This window comes from Dromiciops gliroides, chromosome 1, assembly GCF_019393635.1.
Source record: "Dromiciops gliroides isolate mDroGli1 chromosome 1, mDroGli1.pri, whole genome shotgun sequence".
NCBI classification, from domain to species: Eukaryota; Metazoa; Chordata; class Mammalia; order Microbiotheria; family Microbiotheriidae; genus Dromiciops; species Dromiciops gliroides.
Genome location: NC_057861.1, coordinates 71378705 through 71395969, shown reverse-complemented (window position 1 = coordinate 71395969; position 17265 = coordinate 71378705). Strand labels below are relative to the sequence as shown.

At 49.5% G+C, this 17265-nt stretch overlaps 1 protein-coding gene across 16 annotated transcripts in view; it reads left to right on the top strand.

The window, feature by feature from the left end:
• The window catches only part of MAST1 (microtubule associated serine/threonine kinase 1), a 40262-nt gene that overhangs the window by 7621 nt on the left and 15376 nt on the right, over positions 1-17265 (top strand). For all 16 annotated transcript variants that reach the window (XM_044003979.1, XM_044004045.1, XM_044003988.1 and 13 more), the window contains 11 exons: positions 306-394; positions 977-1052; positions 12901-12979; positions 13294-13454; positions 13626-13701; positions 14384-14593; positions 14884-14985; positions 15274-15406; positions 15635-15702; positions 15804-15889; positions 15992-16200. In XM_044003979.1, coding sequence (XP_043859914.1) covers positions 306-394; positions 977-1052; positions 12901-12979; positions 13294-13454; positions 13626-13701; positions 14384-14593; positions 14884-14985; positions 15274-15406; positions 15635-15702; positions 15804-15889; positions 15992-16200 — 1289 coding nt within the window. The remainder of the gene's footprint in view (positions 1-305; positions 395-976; positions 1053-12900; positions 12980-13293; positions 13455-13625; positions 13702-14383; positions 14594-14883; positions 14986-15273; positions 15407-15634; positions 15703-15803; positions 15890-15991; positions 16201-17265) is intronic.

The following is a 17265-nucleotide window of genomic DNA, read 5'->3' as shown; positions in this document are numbered from 1 at the left end:
GTTTCTCTGTCTCTGTCTGCCTCTCTCTCTTTCACACGCACACACACACACAAACACTCGACTCCAACGCCAGGGGGCCTTGGTTAGGGTGGGATGGAAATATGGACCCTTGGCCTGGGACACAAGCTCCTAGCATCTGCTCCCCAGACTCGAGATTAGAACCCAGAGAACTGGAGGCCCCAAAGTTCATGCAGCTTTGGCCACCCGAGGGTATAGGAACGGAAGACCGAAGAGTTAAGGGCCGGCTCTGTTCGACTCTGCTCGGCACTGCCCGCCTCCCCTCCTTTTCCTTCCCCTCCCTGCAGCTGCCGTACCAGTAATAGGAAAAGCCTCATCTTGACCAGCACGTCACCTACTCTACCGAGGCCCCACTCTCCACTCCCTGGACACATAGGTGAGTTCTAGGGTGGGGGTGGGGGGTGGAAGGCCAAGCCAGGCCAGCAGGGAGGGGTGAGAGGGACTCTCCTGGGAAGGGAGCTGGGCTGTCCCGGGTAGAGGAGAGGCCATCTAAAAGGAGGTTGGGCCAGATGGAGCAGAGGCGGGGCGAAATTAGGAGAGGTGGGGTCAGGTTGGAGATCTGCGAGGTGAGGTTTGGTTTGAGCCAGGTTCGATCACAGAATGGTTGGGTCTAGGCTGGGGCGGTTTTGGATTAAGTGAGGGCGGATGAGAATCTTGGATCTAGAGGTGGAAGGGCTCTCAGAGGCCATCAGAATTGCTGCTCCAGATCGGAGCAAAGCCTGCAGGGTTTAGGGACTGAAGCAGATGGGGCTCACCAAGGCCAGAGAGAATATAGATTAGAATGGGGAACCAGTGGAGGCGGGGCCAGAATGGAGGGAGCAGGATGCGGGTGGGGACACATCGGCTGGAGTCGAGGCAAAATTGTAGAAAGGACCATATGGCCGAGGGGACTAAGAGGGAAAGGTACCCTGGAGGCCGCGGCAGCTCTGGCCTAAGCCGCCACTCCCCCCCGCTTCAGGCAGCAGCCCCCTGGACAGTCCCCGCAACTTCTCACCCAATACTCCTGCCCATTTCTCGTTCGCCTCCTCTCGCAGGTGAGTGTTCTCCCCTCTTCCCCCTACGCACCCCACCCCCACGCCCCAGCTCCTGGGAGAATGGACCACGCTATATGCTGCCCAACTATTGCCCCCGCGCCCATGGCTGTGGTAGGATCGGGAAAGGAGGGGGAAGAGTTCTGGGAATAAACTACTAGGAACCTAGCTGGACCGGCCTCGCGCCCGATTCCCAGAGGCCGGGCCCGCCAAGGCTGGGAGGAGTTGGTTTGGGGGCGGGGCAGGGCTGTTCCTAGTTCAGCGCGCGCTCCCGACTGGCACTTACAGCGTTGCTATGACAACCCCTGATGGTGATACTGGGTGCGCTAGCATTGACTGTCCAACTGGCGAGCAGCCGTCGACCCCCTCAACCCCCACCCCCGCGCGCGCCCCCTCTTCCCCCGCCCCCTTCACGCGAGAAAGAAGGTTAAGGAGGCTTTGGGGGAGGGGCGACCGTTAGCCCGGGGTGAGGCTGAGGGGAGGAGGGGCTCGGGCTGTGTGTGTGTGTACGTGTGAGAGAGTGTGTATGAGAGGGGGATGGGGACTTGTGGGTGTGAGAGAAAGGGGGGATGGATGGGATTGTGTCTTGAGGAGGAGCTTGAGGTTACAGTATGAGAAAGGAGAGGTGAGGGTATGGGAGGAGAGGGGACGTGGTGGGGGGGTACGTTGAAGAGGGATGGAGGGTGTAGAGAGGAGATGGGGATGTGTGAGAGGGTGGGGTGATGGGGTGTGTGTGTGTGTGTGAGAAAGGAGAGTGGGGTGAGTAAGTGAGGGGACGATTGAGGTCTATAGAGGGGAGATGGAGATGTGAAGAAGGAAGAGATGCATAGGGGAGGTAGGGGCCTATGTGAGAGGGAAGTGGGAATAGAAAATGGGGATTGTGTGAGAGAGAGGTGGGGTCATGGCGAGTGTAGGAGATAAGAGACGAGTTCTTGCTGTAAGAGGAGAAGGGGGTGTAAGGAGTGTTGGGATCATCATACCTTAGAATGAGAAGGAAGGACCCATTAATGACTGTGTGTGGGGGGACGCCACGGCTGTGTGTGTCTAGAAGTGAGTATGTGTGGAAGGAAAGCATATGGTTGAGCGAGGGGGAGGTTGAGGGCCATGTGTAACTTGTGGGGGAGGGGCAGGCAGAAGCTTTGTGAGTGAATGTATGTTAAGGGTTCAGGGGCTTTGCATGCAGGAAAGAGTTGGGAGCACGAATAAATGAGGTGAGATGAGGCACATGATTCTGAACATGCGTAGAGGAATGCATGAGTGTAGATATCTGTGAGATGGAGGATGAGGATGTGTGTGTAAGAAAGAATGGAGCATGTATGTGTGACAGGAGGAATGGACATATATCATGCATTTGAGATGGAAGGTTGGGACATGAATGAGTATTGTGGGGAAAAGTGGGAGCATGCATGGAATTGTGTGGTATATAAAGCAGGACTGGAGATGTATGTGAATAGGTGAGGGAGGAGGGGGATATGGATGAATATTGTGTGAGAAAGAGGGTGGAATATGTATGACTGTGTAAGAGAATGGTGACATTTCAACCTGTATGTGAGGAGAATGGATGTGTGTAAGAGCAGGATAGATGATATGAGGGTTAAAGAGAAGCAAGGGATATACATATATACACATACATACACACATATGTATATATATGATATGTGTATGAAAAGGATTGAGAGCAGATGGAGAGGGAGGGAGGAAAGAAGGAAGGAAGGAGGGAGGGAAGGAAAGAAAAAAGCATTAAGCACCTATGTGCCAGGTGCTGTGCTAAGCACTTTCTACATATAGCATTTGACCCTCACAACACCGGGAGGTAGGTGCTATTATTATCCCTCGTTTTATAGTTGAGGAAATTGAGGCAAACAGAGGTTAAGTGACTTGCCTAAAGACACATAGCTAGTAAAGTAAGTAGTTGAGGTAAAATCTGAACTCAGGTCTTCCTGACTCTAGGCTCAGCACTCTATCTACTAGAGTAAGAGGTTTATATGTGAGGGAGGAATGGGATCTGGGAGTGAGAAGGTGAGAAGACAGAGGTATGTGTATGGGAAAGTGAAGATAGGTCTCTGTGTGTGAGATTTGAGATGGGGTCTGTGTTTATGAAAAGGGGTTGGATGTGATGTTTGTGGGTGTTGGGTATACATGAGAGGAGGAGGATGGGGGTATCTCTGTGTATGTGGTGGATGGGGGAGTCTGCGCATGGGAGAATGGGGCTGAGAAGTCTGTATATGAGCCAGGAAGTTGGGGGCTCTGTGTGTCTATAAGAGAATGGAGAGGGCTTCTGAGCAGATTTGCACAGTGGATAGATCTCAGGATTTGGAGTCAGAAAGACCTGAGTTCAAATTCTGCCTCTGTATGATCCTGGGCAAGTCATATAACCTTTTCCAGCTTCAGTTTCCTTACCTGTAAAATAATTCATATAAATAATTGCACCTAATCTTTACAGTTGTTGGTATCAAATGAACTGCTACATGTAAAGTGTTTTGCCAACCTTAAAATGCTACATAACTGCTGGCTCAGATAGAAGGAGGGTCTGTGTGAGAGAGAGAGGTCATGGCTCTATGGGTGTAAGAAAAGGCCAGATCAATGTAGGGGTCATAGTGCAAATGAGAAGGTATGTGTGTGTGTAAGAAGGGAATAGCAGTAGTCTGAGAAGGAATAAGGATTAGGGTTAGGGCTATGGGTCTGTGACTGTGTGAGTCGCGGTGGGAGGTCTTTGTGTGTCTATGAGAGAGAAAGAATCTTGAATATGAGAGAGGGAAGGAGGAGGTCTGTATGTGCAGGAGAGATTAGGATGTGATTTGTGTGTGTAGAGAATCTGTGTATGAGACTGGGGTTGGGTTAGTGGGGGGGTGTGAGAGACAGGGAAGGGATGGATATGTGTGCATGTGAGAGAAAGGGAAGGGATGGGTATGTGTGTGTGTGTGTGTGTGTGTGTGTGTGAGTGAAAGAGAAAGGGAAGGGATGGGAGTGTGTAAGAGAGAGAGATAGAAGGATGGGATCTATGTGTGTAGAGGGTCTGTGAGAGTGGAATGGGGTGTGTGTGTTATAAGGTTGTGTGAGTATATGTGAAGAAGGCAAATGGATTGTTAAGAAGGGGTGTAAGAATGTATGCATGAGAGAAAAGGAGCATGAAGGTCTTTGTGTGTGTGAGAAAGGAGGTAAAGGGCCTGTGTTCATACAAGAGAATAAGGATGGGGGACATCTGTGTTTGTGTGGGGGTGGGGATGGAAAGGTTTGTGTGTGAGGGGAGATGGACGGATGTGTAAATCAGAAAAAGACAGATGGGGGCATGGATGTGAGTTAAGGGGAGATTTGGGGATCTGTGTGTATGAGAGGGGATGCTTGTACATGATGGGGAGATGTGTGTATTTGTATATGAGAGAAGAATGGATGCCTGTAGGAGACAGAGGGGAGGTAAGTCTGTGTGAAACTGAGGCTGGGTAGGCCCGTGTTGTATGAGAATGGGAATAGAATCTGTGTGTATGAAAGAGAGGAGAAAATAGAGGTTCCCTTTATGTGAGAGAAAAGGGCAAGGGAGTTTACATGAGGAGATGGAAGGATCTGTGTAGAGAAGGGGCCAGGTGGGTTTCGGACCTAAGAACAATGAATATTTTTGTGTGCCAATGAAAGATAGAGGGTCTGTGGGGTAAGAAAGGTCATAGGGAGTAAGTCTACCAGGGTGTTGGGGAAGGATGATCGGTTTATGAAGGATAAGGGAAATGAAAAATGGGGTGTGTGAGGGAGGTGCATATATTTGGAGGGGGGAGGTAGAATTGTGTTATGGGATGGGGGATAGGGGCAAGGCTGTGTGAGAAAGAGGGGCCTGGCTGTGAGAGAAAAGAAATTAGGGAATGGAGGGAGGTATGTGAGAAAAAAAGGGACGGAGCACTGGATTACATGTGAGATAGAATGGATGGGAGACCTGGGTGGGAGAAAGGAGAGTGGAGGACAGGTTGTATATGAGAGAAGAGGGAGATGTTGGGCTTTCATGGGAACAAGTTTATGAAGTGATGGCTTTATGTGTGAGCATGAGAGAGATAAGATGGGATAGAAATGTGTGGAAGAGTGAATGACTGTGTGTGTGTGTGTGTGTGTGTGTAAAGAGGTGAATGGGTATATCTGAAAGGAAAGTGGTGATGAGAGAATGTAAGAAAATAAGATGAGGGTGTGTGAGAGAAGGGAAATGGGTGTGTTTGAGAAGGTTAAGTGTGTGAAACAGATGGGGCTAGGTATGGGGGGGTCAGTCATGTGAGTGTAAGTTATGAGAGATTGTTTTGTGATAAGGGTTTGTGCATGAAAGGGGACACCTTGTGAGAAGATGAGTGTGTGTGTGAGAGAGGAGGGGGAGGGAGAGAGAAGAGGGAAGGAGGGAAAGAGGATGACTTTATGTGTGAGGGAATGAATGGATGGGTGTGGGTGAAAGTGAGGGGAGATGTGTGGGTGGGTGTAAGAGAGAGGGACTGAGGTGTATGTGTATGTGTGTGAGAGAGGAGGGGGAATGCGTGTGTGTGTAAAAAAGGTAAGCATATGCATCTAGATGGATGTGCACATGATAGGGACATGAATATACATGAAGGAGGAGGGGATCAGTGTGACAGTCGGAGGGGGGAATAGATTGGTTGTTGAATATGAGAGATAGGGTTGGGTATGGGTATGAGTGAAGATAGGGTGGGGTGGCCTGTGCATAAGAGATGGGTTTGGGGAAAGAGGTTTGGGGGTCCATGTGAGAGATTGTGAGAGATGGGCAGATGTGTGTGAGTGTGAGTGTGTGTGTGTGTGTGTGTGTGTGTGTGTGTGTGTGTGTGTGTGTGAGGAAGAAATGGGAGATGGCCTGCATGTGAGAGGGGGTATGAGTGAGAAAGGGAGATTTCTCTGTGTGTTTGGATGATTGTGTGTAGGGGGAGATCAGTGTCAGAGAGGGGGAGGGAGGTCTATGTGCTAATGAGAGACTAGGGAGGGTGAGTCCAAATGATATGAGATTGGGAATAGATTGTGTTTAGAAGGAGAGGTGTGTGTGATGAGAGGGAGAGAATATAAGGGTCTGTGTGGACAGTTTAGGAGGGAAATGAAGTATTTATGAGGGAGGGTTGGAAAGAAGGATATGTGTGCATGTGCATGTACATGTATGAGATGGAACAGGTATGTACTTTGGGGTCTCTGCTTTAGGTTTAACGTATTTTGTGAGTGGGGATGGGTCTGTGGGTATAAGAGAGGGAATGAGGGAATGTCAAGATGGGACGAGGAGTGCTATGTCAAGGAGGAAGGGTGGAGAGCTCAATGAGGAGCAAAATGAGGAATGAAACGATTTTGTGTATGAGAGAGGAGGGATGGAGGGATGGAGGAGACTGGGGAAGGTATGATCTATTGGGGTAGATGAGAGATGGGGAATGTGTCTGTGTGACTGAAATGTGCATTTGTGTGTGAAGGAGAGAAGTTGGGGGTTGATGTCAGGGAGAGATGGAAATATATGATTCTGTGAAAGAGTGAAGGAGTACATGAGGGTACGTGTAAGAGGGGAGATGCAGCCATTCATAACAATGTGGTAGAGGGTAGATACAGGAATCTAAGTGTGAGAAGAACTATGGAGGAGTCTGTGCATAAGGGGGTAGGGGTCTGATGTATGAAAATGGAGGTAGACACTTATATGTGTGAGAGGGTGAATGGGCCATGTATGTGTGAGAAGAATGGGGAAATGCTGCATATATATGTATATGGGGGCAATATGTGTGTGTGTGTGTGTGTGTGTGTGTGTGTGTGTGTGTGTGTGAGAGAGAGAGAGAGAGAGAGAGAGAGAGAGTCAGGTATGAGGATTATATGAAAGTAAGAAGGGCCAAGTGATTGTGTGAGTTGGAATGGGTGCTTTGTGAAAGGAGAATAGGTATTTTAGAGGGAAGAAGAGGAGATAGGTATGTAAGAGAGAGAGGCAGGAAAGGGGTGTGCGTGTGTCCAAAGGAGAGGAAGGGAATGGGGAAATGTATGAGAGCTCTGATAGATATAGGCATGTGTGAGTAGGTAGGATGGGTATATGTGTGATAGCATGTTTGTATTTGAAATGGGGGTCATCTGAGTGTGAGTATGACTGGATGGATGAGGGAGAATGTATGTGTAAGTGTATGGGAGATGTGATGGATAGGTATATATGTGTAAGAGGAAAAGGGAATGTAAGTGAGAGGGGGATGGAGGCATATGTGTATGGATTTAGCGTAAGAGATGGGTGGAACATAGATGAATGAATATGTGTATAAAGTGTGAGAGATGAAGATGAGGACACGGGAAAGGGGTGAATGAAGACATGAAGAGAGAGTGATTGAGAGGGGAATAGGGATGTATATATTCATAGAGATGGGAATGTGGTTCTTATGTGTAAGAGGGAAAGTATGGGGAATATGGGAAAGAAAGGGATGGGTATATGTGTGAGAAAGAGTATAGATGGAGGTATGAGAGAGGGCTATGGGTATGTGAGAGAGAAAGGTGAATGTGTGAGGGGAGAACTGGGGTGTTTGTGAGGTGGGGGTTGGATGTTAGTGTGTATGTGGGGGGGTTGTATGTGGGAAGAGAAGATGTGTATGTGAGATAGGGATGAATCTGTGTGTGTGTGTGTGTGTGTGTGTGTGTGTGTGAAGGAGAAGGGGGATGGTATATATGGGTGTGTTCTGTGACCAAGGAAGGATAGAGGCATGTGAAAGAGGAATGAGAGCTTGAATAGACGTGTATGAGGAGAGATGATGGGTCTTTATGTGATAAGAGGTAGAATGGGTGGGGCCTCTGTGTGTGAGAGAGAGAGAATGAGAGGCTCTGTGAGAAGGGCAAAGGAGGGGTGGTCTGCATATATTAGCATTGATTTTTTTTTTTGGTGGGGCAATGAGGGTTAAGTGACTTGCCCAGGGTCACACATCTAGTAAAGTGTCAAGTGTCTGAGGCCGGATTTGAACTCAGGTCTTCCTGAATCCAAGGCTGGTGCTTTATCCACTGCATCACCTAAGTTGCCCCCGGTCTGCATATATTAGAAGAGACAGAGATCTCTTCACAATGAGGGGAGGTTAAGGAGGTCTATATGTGTATGAAGAGGAATAAGGATTCTGTGTGTGAAATGGGGAATAAGGGGACTTGGGGGGTTATGGTATTCTTTGAAGAGTGAGGAAGACGTAATCTTTGTTTTGTTTTGTTTTTTTGTGGGGCAATGGGGGTTAAGTGACTTGCCCAGGGTCACACAGCTAATACTTGTCAAGTGTCTGAGGCTGGGTTTGAACTCAGGTCCTCCTGAATCCAGGGCCGGTGCTTTATCCACTGTGCCACCTAGCTGCCCCAGACGTAATCTTTGGGGAATATATAAGAGAAATGGTAATGAATGTGTATGTATGTGTGTGAGGGGGGGGGGCAGGGAGGGAAGGAGGGAGACTTGTAGGGGGTTGAGAGAAAGGGACAGAATATATGTGTGAGGGGGAAAGGTAGGATAGAGGTCAAATGAGGCTATGATATGTGTGTTTTGGAAGGAGAAAGGTATAACTGTGTATATTTAAGATAGAGGGATGCATACGTGAGAGAGAAAAGATGAGTTTATGAGAGGAGAGATAAATGTGTATGAGGGCGGATAGGTGTGGGGAAGAGGGAGCTAGGTGATGGTAGAAAGGTGGTGCAGGTATGCTTGTATGATGGGTGTGTAAGAGAATGAACAGGTTATAGGGAGGAGAGAAGGGGTACCAGTGTTTCTGTGTAGGAGATAGAAAGGGCATGGGCACTGTGAGGGAGAAGGGTGAATGGAGGCATAGGGTTATGGATGTGTATGAGAGAAGGACATCTGTGTATGAGGGAGAAAGGGGATCAATATTGTGTGTGTATATGTGTGTAAGAGATGGGGCAAGGGGAGTACAGGGGAGTAGAAAGAAGAACGGGTATAAAAATGGGAGAAATCTGGGTGTGTATATGTGAGGGAGAAGAGTGAGATGGATGTGTGAGGCAAAGAGGCGCTATGTGCAGGAAGGTGGAAGAGAAGGATTGTGTGTATGAGGAAGAAGGAGGTATGGATAGTGTTTGAGTGTGAGAGAAGGGAGGGGAGAAGGAGAAGCATGGGTAATATAGAGGGAGATTTGGGATAAGTAAATGAGAGTCTGTGAGGAGAGAGAAGGGCAATGGAGACTGGGATATGAGAGAGAAGACATCTTACATTGTGTGTGTGAGGGAGAATGGGTATTGACAGGAAAGAGGGGATGGCATTGTTATAGAGGGAGAGGACATGGGCTTATAGATCTGGGTTGAAGAAGCAGATATGGGAGATATGGATCTATATGAGAAAGAAAGGGAATAGGCATGTGGGGAGAGAGGAAATGGGCAGGTGGAGGATGGGGTGGGTGTGAAGGAGAGGAGGATGAGTATTGTGTGAGGGGGCAATAAAGAGGATGGGTATTGTATTAGGAGAAGGGTAACAGAGAGGAATATTGAAGGTGTGAAAGGGAAAATAGATGTGGGGATGTGGGCAGCATGTGAGAGAAAAGGGAAGGGAGGGAGGGAGGCAAGGAAGGAGACTGGGTATGAGAAACTTGGGTGTGGGGAAGGAAGAGAAGTGGGCAGCTCACCCTTTGTGAGGGAGATATGTGGGGGGCTGTGTGTGAAAGGGTCAGGGGGAGTCTGTGTGTGATGGGGGAAGGGGCAGTCTGTATGTGAAGAAGGATGTAGATAGGAATGTTCATTTGAGGAGTATGAAGACATGTATGAGTGTGCATGTGTGTGAAGGAAAGAATGGACACAGGGCAAGTATGAGGGTGCAGATGAGAAAAGGCCATGAACATGTATGAGTATGTGAGTACTGGGGAATGTGAACATGTCTGTGTGTGGCTTTAAGAGGGGATGAAGATAAATGTGTATGACAGTGATGAGGGTGTATGAGTGTTCGAGAGAGGGAGATGGTGATGTGTATGAAATATAAGTGTAAGAGGGGTTGGAATAGAGACATGTATGAAGGTATGTGGGCATGGTGTATATGTATTAAGAGAAGGTACATGGATGGGAAGAGAGATGAGTGTAAAAGGAGGAGGGAGTCTGTAAGAGGGAGAGATGAGAGGGGGTGTGAGTATGTGTGTGAGAAAGGGAAGGGGTGAACAAGGAGGGAGGAAGGGAGGGAGGGAGAGACACACAGACAGGGAAGGAGAGGGAGAGAGAGGGAGAGAGAGAGAGAGAGAGAGAGAGAGAGAGAGAGAAAGGGAGGGAGAGAGAGAGGGAGAGGGAGGGAGAAGGACAGGGAGGGAGGATTGAGATGGGTGTGTATGTAACAGAGGCAAGGATAGGTGAGAAGTGGGGTTGAGTGTTTGGAAAGGTCTAATAGTACCTTATGTGCTGTGTGGGTATATGAGGGACCAGGGCTATTTGTGACTGAAAGGAAGATGGGGCTGTGTGAGAAGTGGGTATAAGGGACAGTGTGAATAAATGTGTGTAGGGAGGAGGAGGGGATGGCTTGAGGTATGATTGTGTATGTGCTTGAGAAAGGGGAAACAAAGCTGTGTCTGTGTGAGTTACAGGGCAGGGGGATGAGGTCCTGTGGGGGCTGGGCGGGGAAATGGGACCAATAAATTCAGATCAAGTCAACAAGCATTTATTAAGTGCCTACTGTGTACCAGGCACTGTGTTAGGTGCTGGGGATACAAAGCCAAACCTGAAACAGTCCCCGTCCTTGAAGAGTTTACATTCTACTAGGGGGAGACAACATGTACACAGATAAGTAAATACAAATCTCTCTCTATATGTAGATAGCAAAGAATCCGTATTTTGGGGGGAGACAGGAAAGGACTCTGAGGAGCTTGCGCAAGGGGGCATGGTGAAGAGGGCAGCCTGGGCCAGGGCACGGAGACAGGAGATGTATGAGGTAGCAAATGTGACTGGCTGGAATGGCAGGCATGGGAGGTGTAGTAAGGTGAATGGTCTGGAAAGATGGATTGTAAAAGGCTATTGTAAATGCCACTGAGCATTTTGTCAGAGAGGCAGTAGGGAGTGGCCGGAGTTTCTTTAGCCAAGGAGTGAAACAGTCACTTTAGGAGTATCTGTTTGGCATCTGTGTGAATGATGGATGGGAGAAGAGCTAGAGGCAGAGACTTGTCAGCAGGCTATTGTAACATCTCAGCAAGAAGTGATGAGGGCTTGAACTAGAGCGCTAGCAATGTGAATCAGAAGGGATCAGATTTGAGACACGCTAGATTCGACCAGACTTGGCAACTAACTGGATTTAGGGATGAAGGGGAGTGAAGAATTGAGGTTGACCAAGGTTTTGAACCTGGGTGGCCAAGTTGATGACTGTGTGAGGTAGAAAAGAGAGTAAGGCTGGGCCTGTGAGTGAGTGAGTGACTGAAGGGAGCTGGTCATCTATCTATCTATCTATCTATCTATCTATCTATCTATCTATCTATCTATCTATCTATCTATCTATCTATCTATCTATCTATCTATCTTTGAGGGTTGATGGGAATCTCTATGAGAGTGAATGTCAATGAGTGTGTGTATGTGTGTGTGTGTGTGTGTGATGGTGGGATGATTGAGCAAGTGTTTTAGGGAGAATAGGGACCTGAGTGAGAATATGAGAAACGATGAAAGCATGTGGGTGAGAGGATAGAGAGGGGACAGGGACATGTATGAGTGAATTGTTGATAGAGGTGAACTGGGGACATTTTAAGGGGATATGTTGTAAGTGGGCCTGGAGACATAGATGAATGTAGTCTTCCTTCCTCAAGTCTTGCCCCCACCTTTTTTAAAAGTCTTACCTTTTCTTCCTCCCTCCCTTCTTATCTCACTCTTTCCCCCAGTCTTACCTCCTCTCCTTTCCAGGTCTTTCTTATTTTTTCTCCCAATTCTCTGTGACTTTCCCCAGCCATTAGTTTCCTTTCCCTTCTCACTCCTGCTCCTTTTCTCATTTCCCTTGTCTTTCCTTCTAATTTTTTCTTCCTCTCTTCCATTCATTTTCCCCCTTCATTTTTACTAGTCTTCCTTTCCTTTTCTTCTCTCCTTCCTCAGTCTTCTTTTCTCCCCCCATTTTCATCCCTTCATTTCCCCCTCACCTAACTTCCCCCCTTTCTCTTTCTTTCTTCCTCTTTTGTCTATAGTCTCTTCCCTCTTGGACCCCACCCCATTGTTCTTTTTTTTTTTCTTTTTTTTTTTGGTGAGGCAATTGGGGTTAAGTGACTTGCCCAGGGTCACACAGCTAGTAAGTGTTAAGTGTCTGAAGCTGGATTTGAACTCAGGTACTCCTGAATCCAGGGCCGGTGCTCTTTCTACTGCACCACCTAGCTGCACCCCCACCCCATTGTTCTTAATGCTTCTCCCCTTCCCTTTCTTCCCCTAGTATATTCTGACTTCTTTTCTTCTCCTTCCAGTCTTTTACTCTTCTCTTCCCACTAGTCTTTTCTTCATTTCCTTGTTCATTGACCAGTCTTCCCCTTCCATTTTCTTGTCTCCACCCTTTCCCAATCTTCTCCCTTTCTCTAGATTCCCCTCCATGTCTCTTCCCTTCATTTACCCTTCTCCATTCTCCATCACCATCTCCCCAGTCTTCTTCTTCCTTCCTCTCGACATTCCCTTGCCTTGCCTCCTTATCATGTCCTATTCCTGTCTCTGGGTTTGGGTCAAGGACTCTGGGGCAGTTTTGTCTCCTGAAGGGTGGCATGCATCCTGGAAATACCCATAGAGACCTCTGGAGAAAGTGAAAGGGAGGGTGTGTGTGTGTGTGTGTGTGTGTGTGTGTGTGTGTGTGTGTGTGTGAGAGAGAGAGAGAGAGAGAGAGAGAGAGAGAGAGAGAGAGAGAGAGAGAGAGAGAGAGAAAGGAAGAAACACATTTCCAGCTGCTTCTGAGGCCTTGTGGGTTGCTTTTCAGGGCAGATGGACGCCGCTGGTCTCTGGCCTCCCTCCCCTCCTCTGGCTATGGCACCAACACACCCAGCTCCACAGTCTCTGTAAGTGAGGAAAGTAGGGGCTGGAGGCAGGGGACCTCAGCGCTCCCCACCAGTTTTCCTTATTCACTTCTTTTCCTTCTTTCCCCACATTCTCAGCCCCACCCCCAGTCTCACTGTGGCTCTTTCTATCAACAGGGTCAAAGCCAATTTCTGGGTCTCCAGCCTCTGTGTCTATCTCTCTGCCCTTGGAGATCCCTGACTTGGGTCCATGGCACTGGGTGTCCAGAGGGTGGGGCAGGCACGTGGGGAGAGGGGACTTGTGGCTCTAAGTCTTCTGCCCTTCCCTTTACCTTATTCTCCCATTGGCTGCCCAGTCGTCCTGCTCCTCCCAAGAGCGGCTTCACCAGCTCCCTTATCAGCCCACGGTGGATGAGCTGCACTTCCTGTCCAAGCACTTTGGCAGTACAGAGAGCATCCCAGATGAAGATGGGGGCCGTCGCTCACCTGCTGCTCGGCCCCGCTCCCGAAGCCTCAGGTCAGGCCAGCTCTCCTAGGGCGCCCCTCCTGGGCAGGGTCAGGACCTGGGCTAGGGATGAGCTGGCACTTCCTGCCAAGGGAGCCCATGGGGACCCAGAAGGGGGCACTGAGGGAGGAGATGGATGGGCCTTCTCAGAGGCAGGCTGAATAAGATGACCTCTCCCTGCAGCCCTGGGCGCTCCCCTTCCTCCTATGACAATGAGATCGTGATGATGAACCATGTGTACAAGGAGAGGTTTCCCAAGGTGAGGCCAGGTCCCCAGCACAGCGTCCAGGTGCTGACTGTCCCAGAGCTAGGCCAGGAGCCTTGCTGCACAGCCACCTTACCAGAGAACTTGGTCTTGTCTGTTAGCTTCAAGCACCCCCTAGTGGTCACTTTCTGCCACTTCAGGCCTTTTCACTAAGAAATGACACCGGATCCCAGGAAGACACTAGCATGTTGTACCCCCCCCCCCCCACCACCATGCCCCCATCCTCACCCTTGACACAGGCCCAAATGCCCTTGCCAAGACTCTCACTCCAAATTTCCATCTGCCGGTTCCCAGCTTCGGGTCCTTCATGTTGTCATGAGACCACTTGGTGTGGTGGGAAGAAGGTGGAATCAGAGGACTCTAGAGTATTCTAACTTAGGCTCAGCTACTTGCTGTGTGACTTTGAGCAGTGACCTCACTTTCCCTCTAGACCCTGTCTACTCCTCTGTAAAAGGAGGGATTGTATTAGGGTTTTTTCTGGCATTCAGTCCTGTGCCCCTATGTTCCTGAGTCCTTGAATGTCCCTTCTTCAGACTCCTCACCCTAGAGTCCTTTCAGGCATGACCCTGAAGCCTCCTACCATAAGGACCAGGCCTACTGACGCCCTCAGTCTGGTTACTGCTGGTTGTAGCCCCTAGAACCGGTCCTCAAAGCAATTTCTTGCCCTATCCTCCAGGCTACGGCACAGATGGAAGAAAAGCTGAGAGACTTCACCCGATCCTTTGAGCCCGAGAGCGTGCTACCGCTGGCCGATGGTGTCCTCAGCTTCATCCATCACCAGATCATAGAGCTGGCCCGAGACTGCTTGGCCAAGTCTCATGATGGCCTCATCACCACTGTCTACTTCTATGAGCTGCAAGAGAACCTGGAGAAGCTACTACAGGATGTAAGAGCAGGAGTTTGTTTGGGCTAGAGTCACATACCCCAGAACCATGGGGCCCAAGCCCATTCCTCCCTGCTTCTGTATTCCCTGTTCCCAGACCTCCCCCCCCCCACCTTGTTATGTCCGCTCTAGCTGTTCTTATGTCCTCATGTCCCTGGGTCTCCTAGTCCCCTTTGATTCTCCTATCCCTCAGGCCAACCTGGGCCTCTCCTCCTCCTGGTGCCAGTTCCAGTCCTCCCCTACTAGACCTCTCTGTCTCAGTTTCTCAGCTCTGCCTCTTCCCTTTCCCTCAGGCTTACGCACGCTCTGAAAGCCTGGAAGTTGCCTTTGTCACTCAACTAGTGAAGAAACTCCTCATCATCATCTCTCGTCCAGCACGGCTGTTGGAGTGTCTGGTGAGGGCAGGGTCTGTAAGGGGATGGCACCTGGGAGGATTCAAGGGTGGAGGCCCTGGGATGGGACTGGAGAATCCTCCCTCAGAAGGAGGGAGTAGAGCCGCTCAAAGGGGACGGAGCCTTGCTGAAACAGATCCTCTTCAGTCTGAAGAAAGGACTAGGCTGGGGCTGGCCTTTGGGTCAGGAGACTTGACTCCTGTGGCCTTGCTCTCAAGTAGTCCCCTGAGCCTGAGGGAGCCTGCTGTCCTGTCCACTCCTCTGAGTGCCCGGCTTTCCTTTTGCCTTCAGGAATTTAACCCAGAGGAGTTCTACCACTTACTGGAGGCAGCTGAAGACCATGCCAAAGAAGGGCACCTGGTGAAGACAGATATTCCTCGCTACATCATCAGCCAGCTTGGCCTTACCCGAGACCCCTTTCCAGGTTCTAGGTCTAGTTAGGGTGTGGGCTCTGGGGACCTGCCCTTTCTACCCTCCATTAGAGTGGGGGTGGGATAAAAATACTGGGGTTGGGGCATCCAGAGGCCTCAACTGGACAATAGGGGTTCCTAAGGGAGGTCTGAGCCCCCCCCCCACCTGCCCCTCCAACCCTAGCACATGCAAAGGGAAGGTTTTAGGGAGAGTGATCCAGGAACCTGAACTCCCTCCCCAGATGTAGTTCACCTTGAGGACCAAGACAGTGGAGGCTCCAACACCCCTGAGCAGGATGACTTTGCAGAGGTGAGCTGACATCCCTGGAAGAGGCAGGGACCTGAGGGGAGCCTAAGACTCCTCTCTTTTCCCTGATGCCACTTTCTCCCTGATCCTTCCCTTCCTTACAGGGGCGTGGTGCCACCCCCAAGACCAAGAAACCCCCTGGTGAGAGTGACTTTGAGACCATCAAACTCATCAGCAATGGTGCATATGGGTAAGAGCCACACAGGTAGTGGGGAGAGAGGAGGCCAGAGAGGAAGAGGCCAGAGGGGAGGAGGATAGAAGGGATGCTAGTTGTACCCCCCACCCTTTGCAGGGCTGTGTATTTGGTGAGGCACCGAGAGACACGCCAGCGCTTCGCCATGAAGAAGATCAACAAGCAGAACCTTATCCTCCGCAACCAGATCCAGCAGGCATTCGTCGAGCGTGACATCCTTACCTTTGCTGAGAACCCTTTTGTCGTCAGCATGTTCTGCTCCTTTGAGACCAAGCGCCACCTTTGCATGGTCATGGAGTATGTGGAAGGTAGGTGTGGAAGGCGGGTGGTCGCTGGTTACCAGCCCGGGCAAGTCCACTTATTGCAAGTTGACAAAAATGTATTCACTATGACATCCTGTGTGCAAGGCTCTTTGCCCAGTGCTGGGGCTATAAGGATGAGAAATTTCGTAGACGCTACCCACAAGGAGCTTATGGGCCAGCTGAGGGGAAGGGCCCAGTGTACAAGTGAGGCAAACTAGACTGGCATAGAAGCAATGTAGAAGTCTAGGGGGGAAAAGGTTCTAGGAAATTTTGAGAAGGGGGAGCTCACTGTTATCCAAAGTAATGAGGGAAGGAAGGCTTCCTGCAAGAGGGGGCACCTGATTTGGAATTCGAAGGATGACAAGGATTTTACCAGGTGGAGATGGAGAGGTCAGAATAGTATTCTTAGCATGGAGAATTCCCTGCAATGATGCCCTTAGGGGTTGAATTTAGGCAGCAGCTAGCAATCAAGTTTGCCTTGAGGGAAGTAATAAGACAAAAGACTAGATAAAGCCAAGTCGTAGAAGGCCTTAAATGTCAGGCTAAGGAATTTGTCTTTTATCCTCCAGGCCATAAAGAGTCCCTTTTTTGAGTAGAAAACATCAGCTTTGTGAAGGATGGAGTAGAACTGGAAGAGACTGAAACACAAGTTATTACATACAATAGTCCAGGTTGTTGTTCAGTTGTGTCCAACTCTATGTGACCCCCATTTGAGGTTTTCTTGTCAGAGATAACTGGAGTGGTTTGCCATTCCCTTCTCCAGCTCATTTTACAGATGAGGAAACTGAGGGAAACAGGGTGAAGTGACTTGCCCAGGGTCATACAGCTGGTAAGTGTCTGAGGCAGGATTTGAACTCAGGTCTTCCTGACTCTAGGCCCGGCACTCTATCCACTGCACCACCTGGCTGCCCTTAACAGTCCAGGCAAGAGATGATAAAGGCCATGAGAAGCTGAGAGAAAGGCAAGATAATTGCAGAAATAGTAAGGGAGATGATGATGAGGTCTCTTCAGCTGGCCCAGACAAATCACCTTCTGGAAAACTGAAGGAACTGGCAGATGTGATTGCTGGGC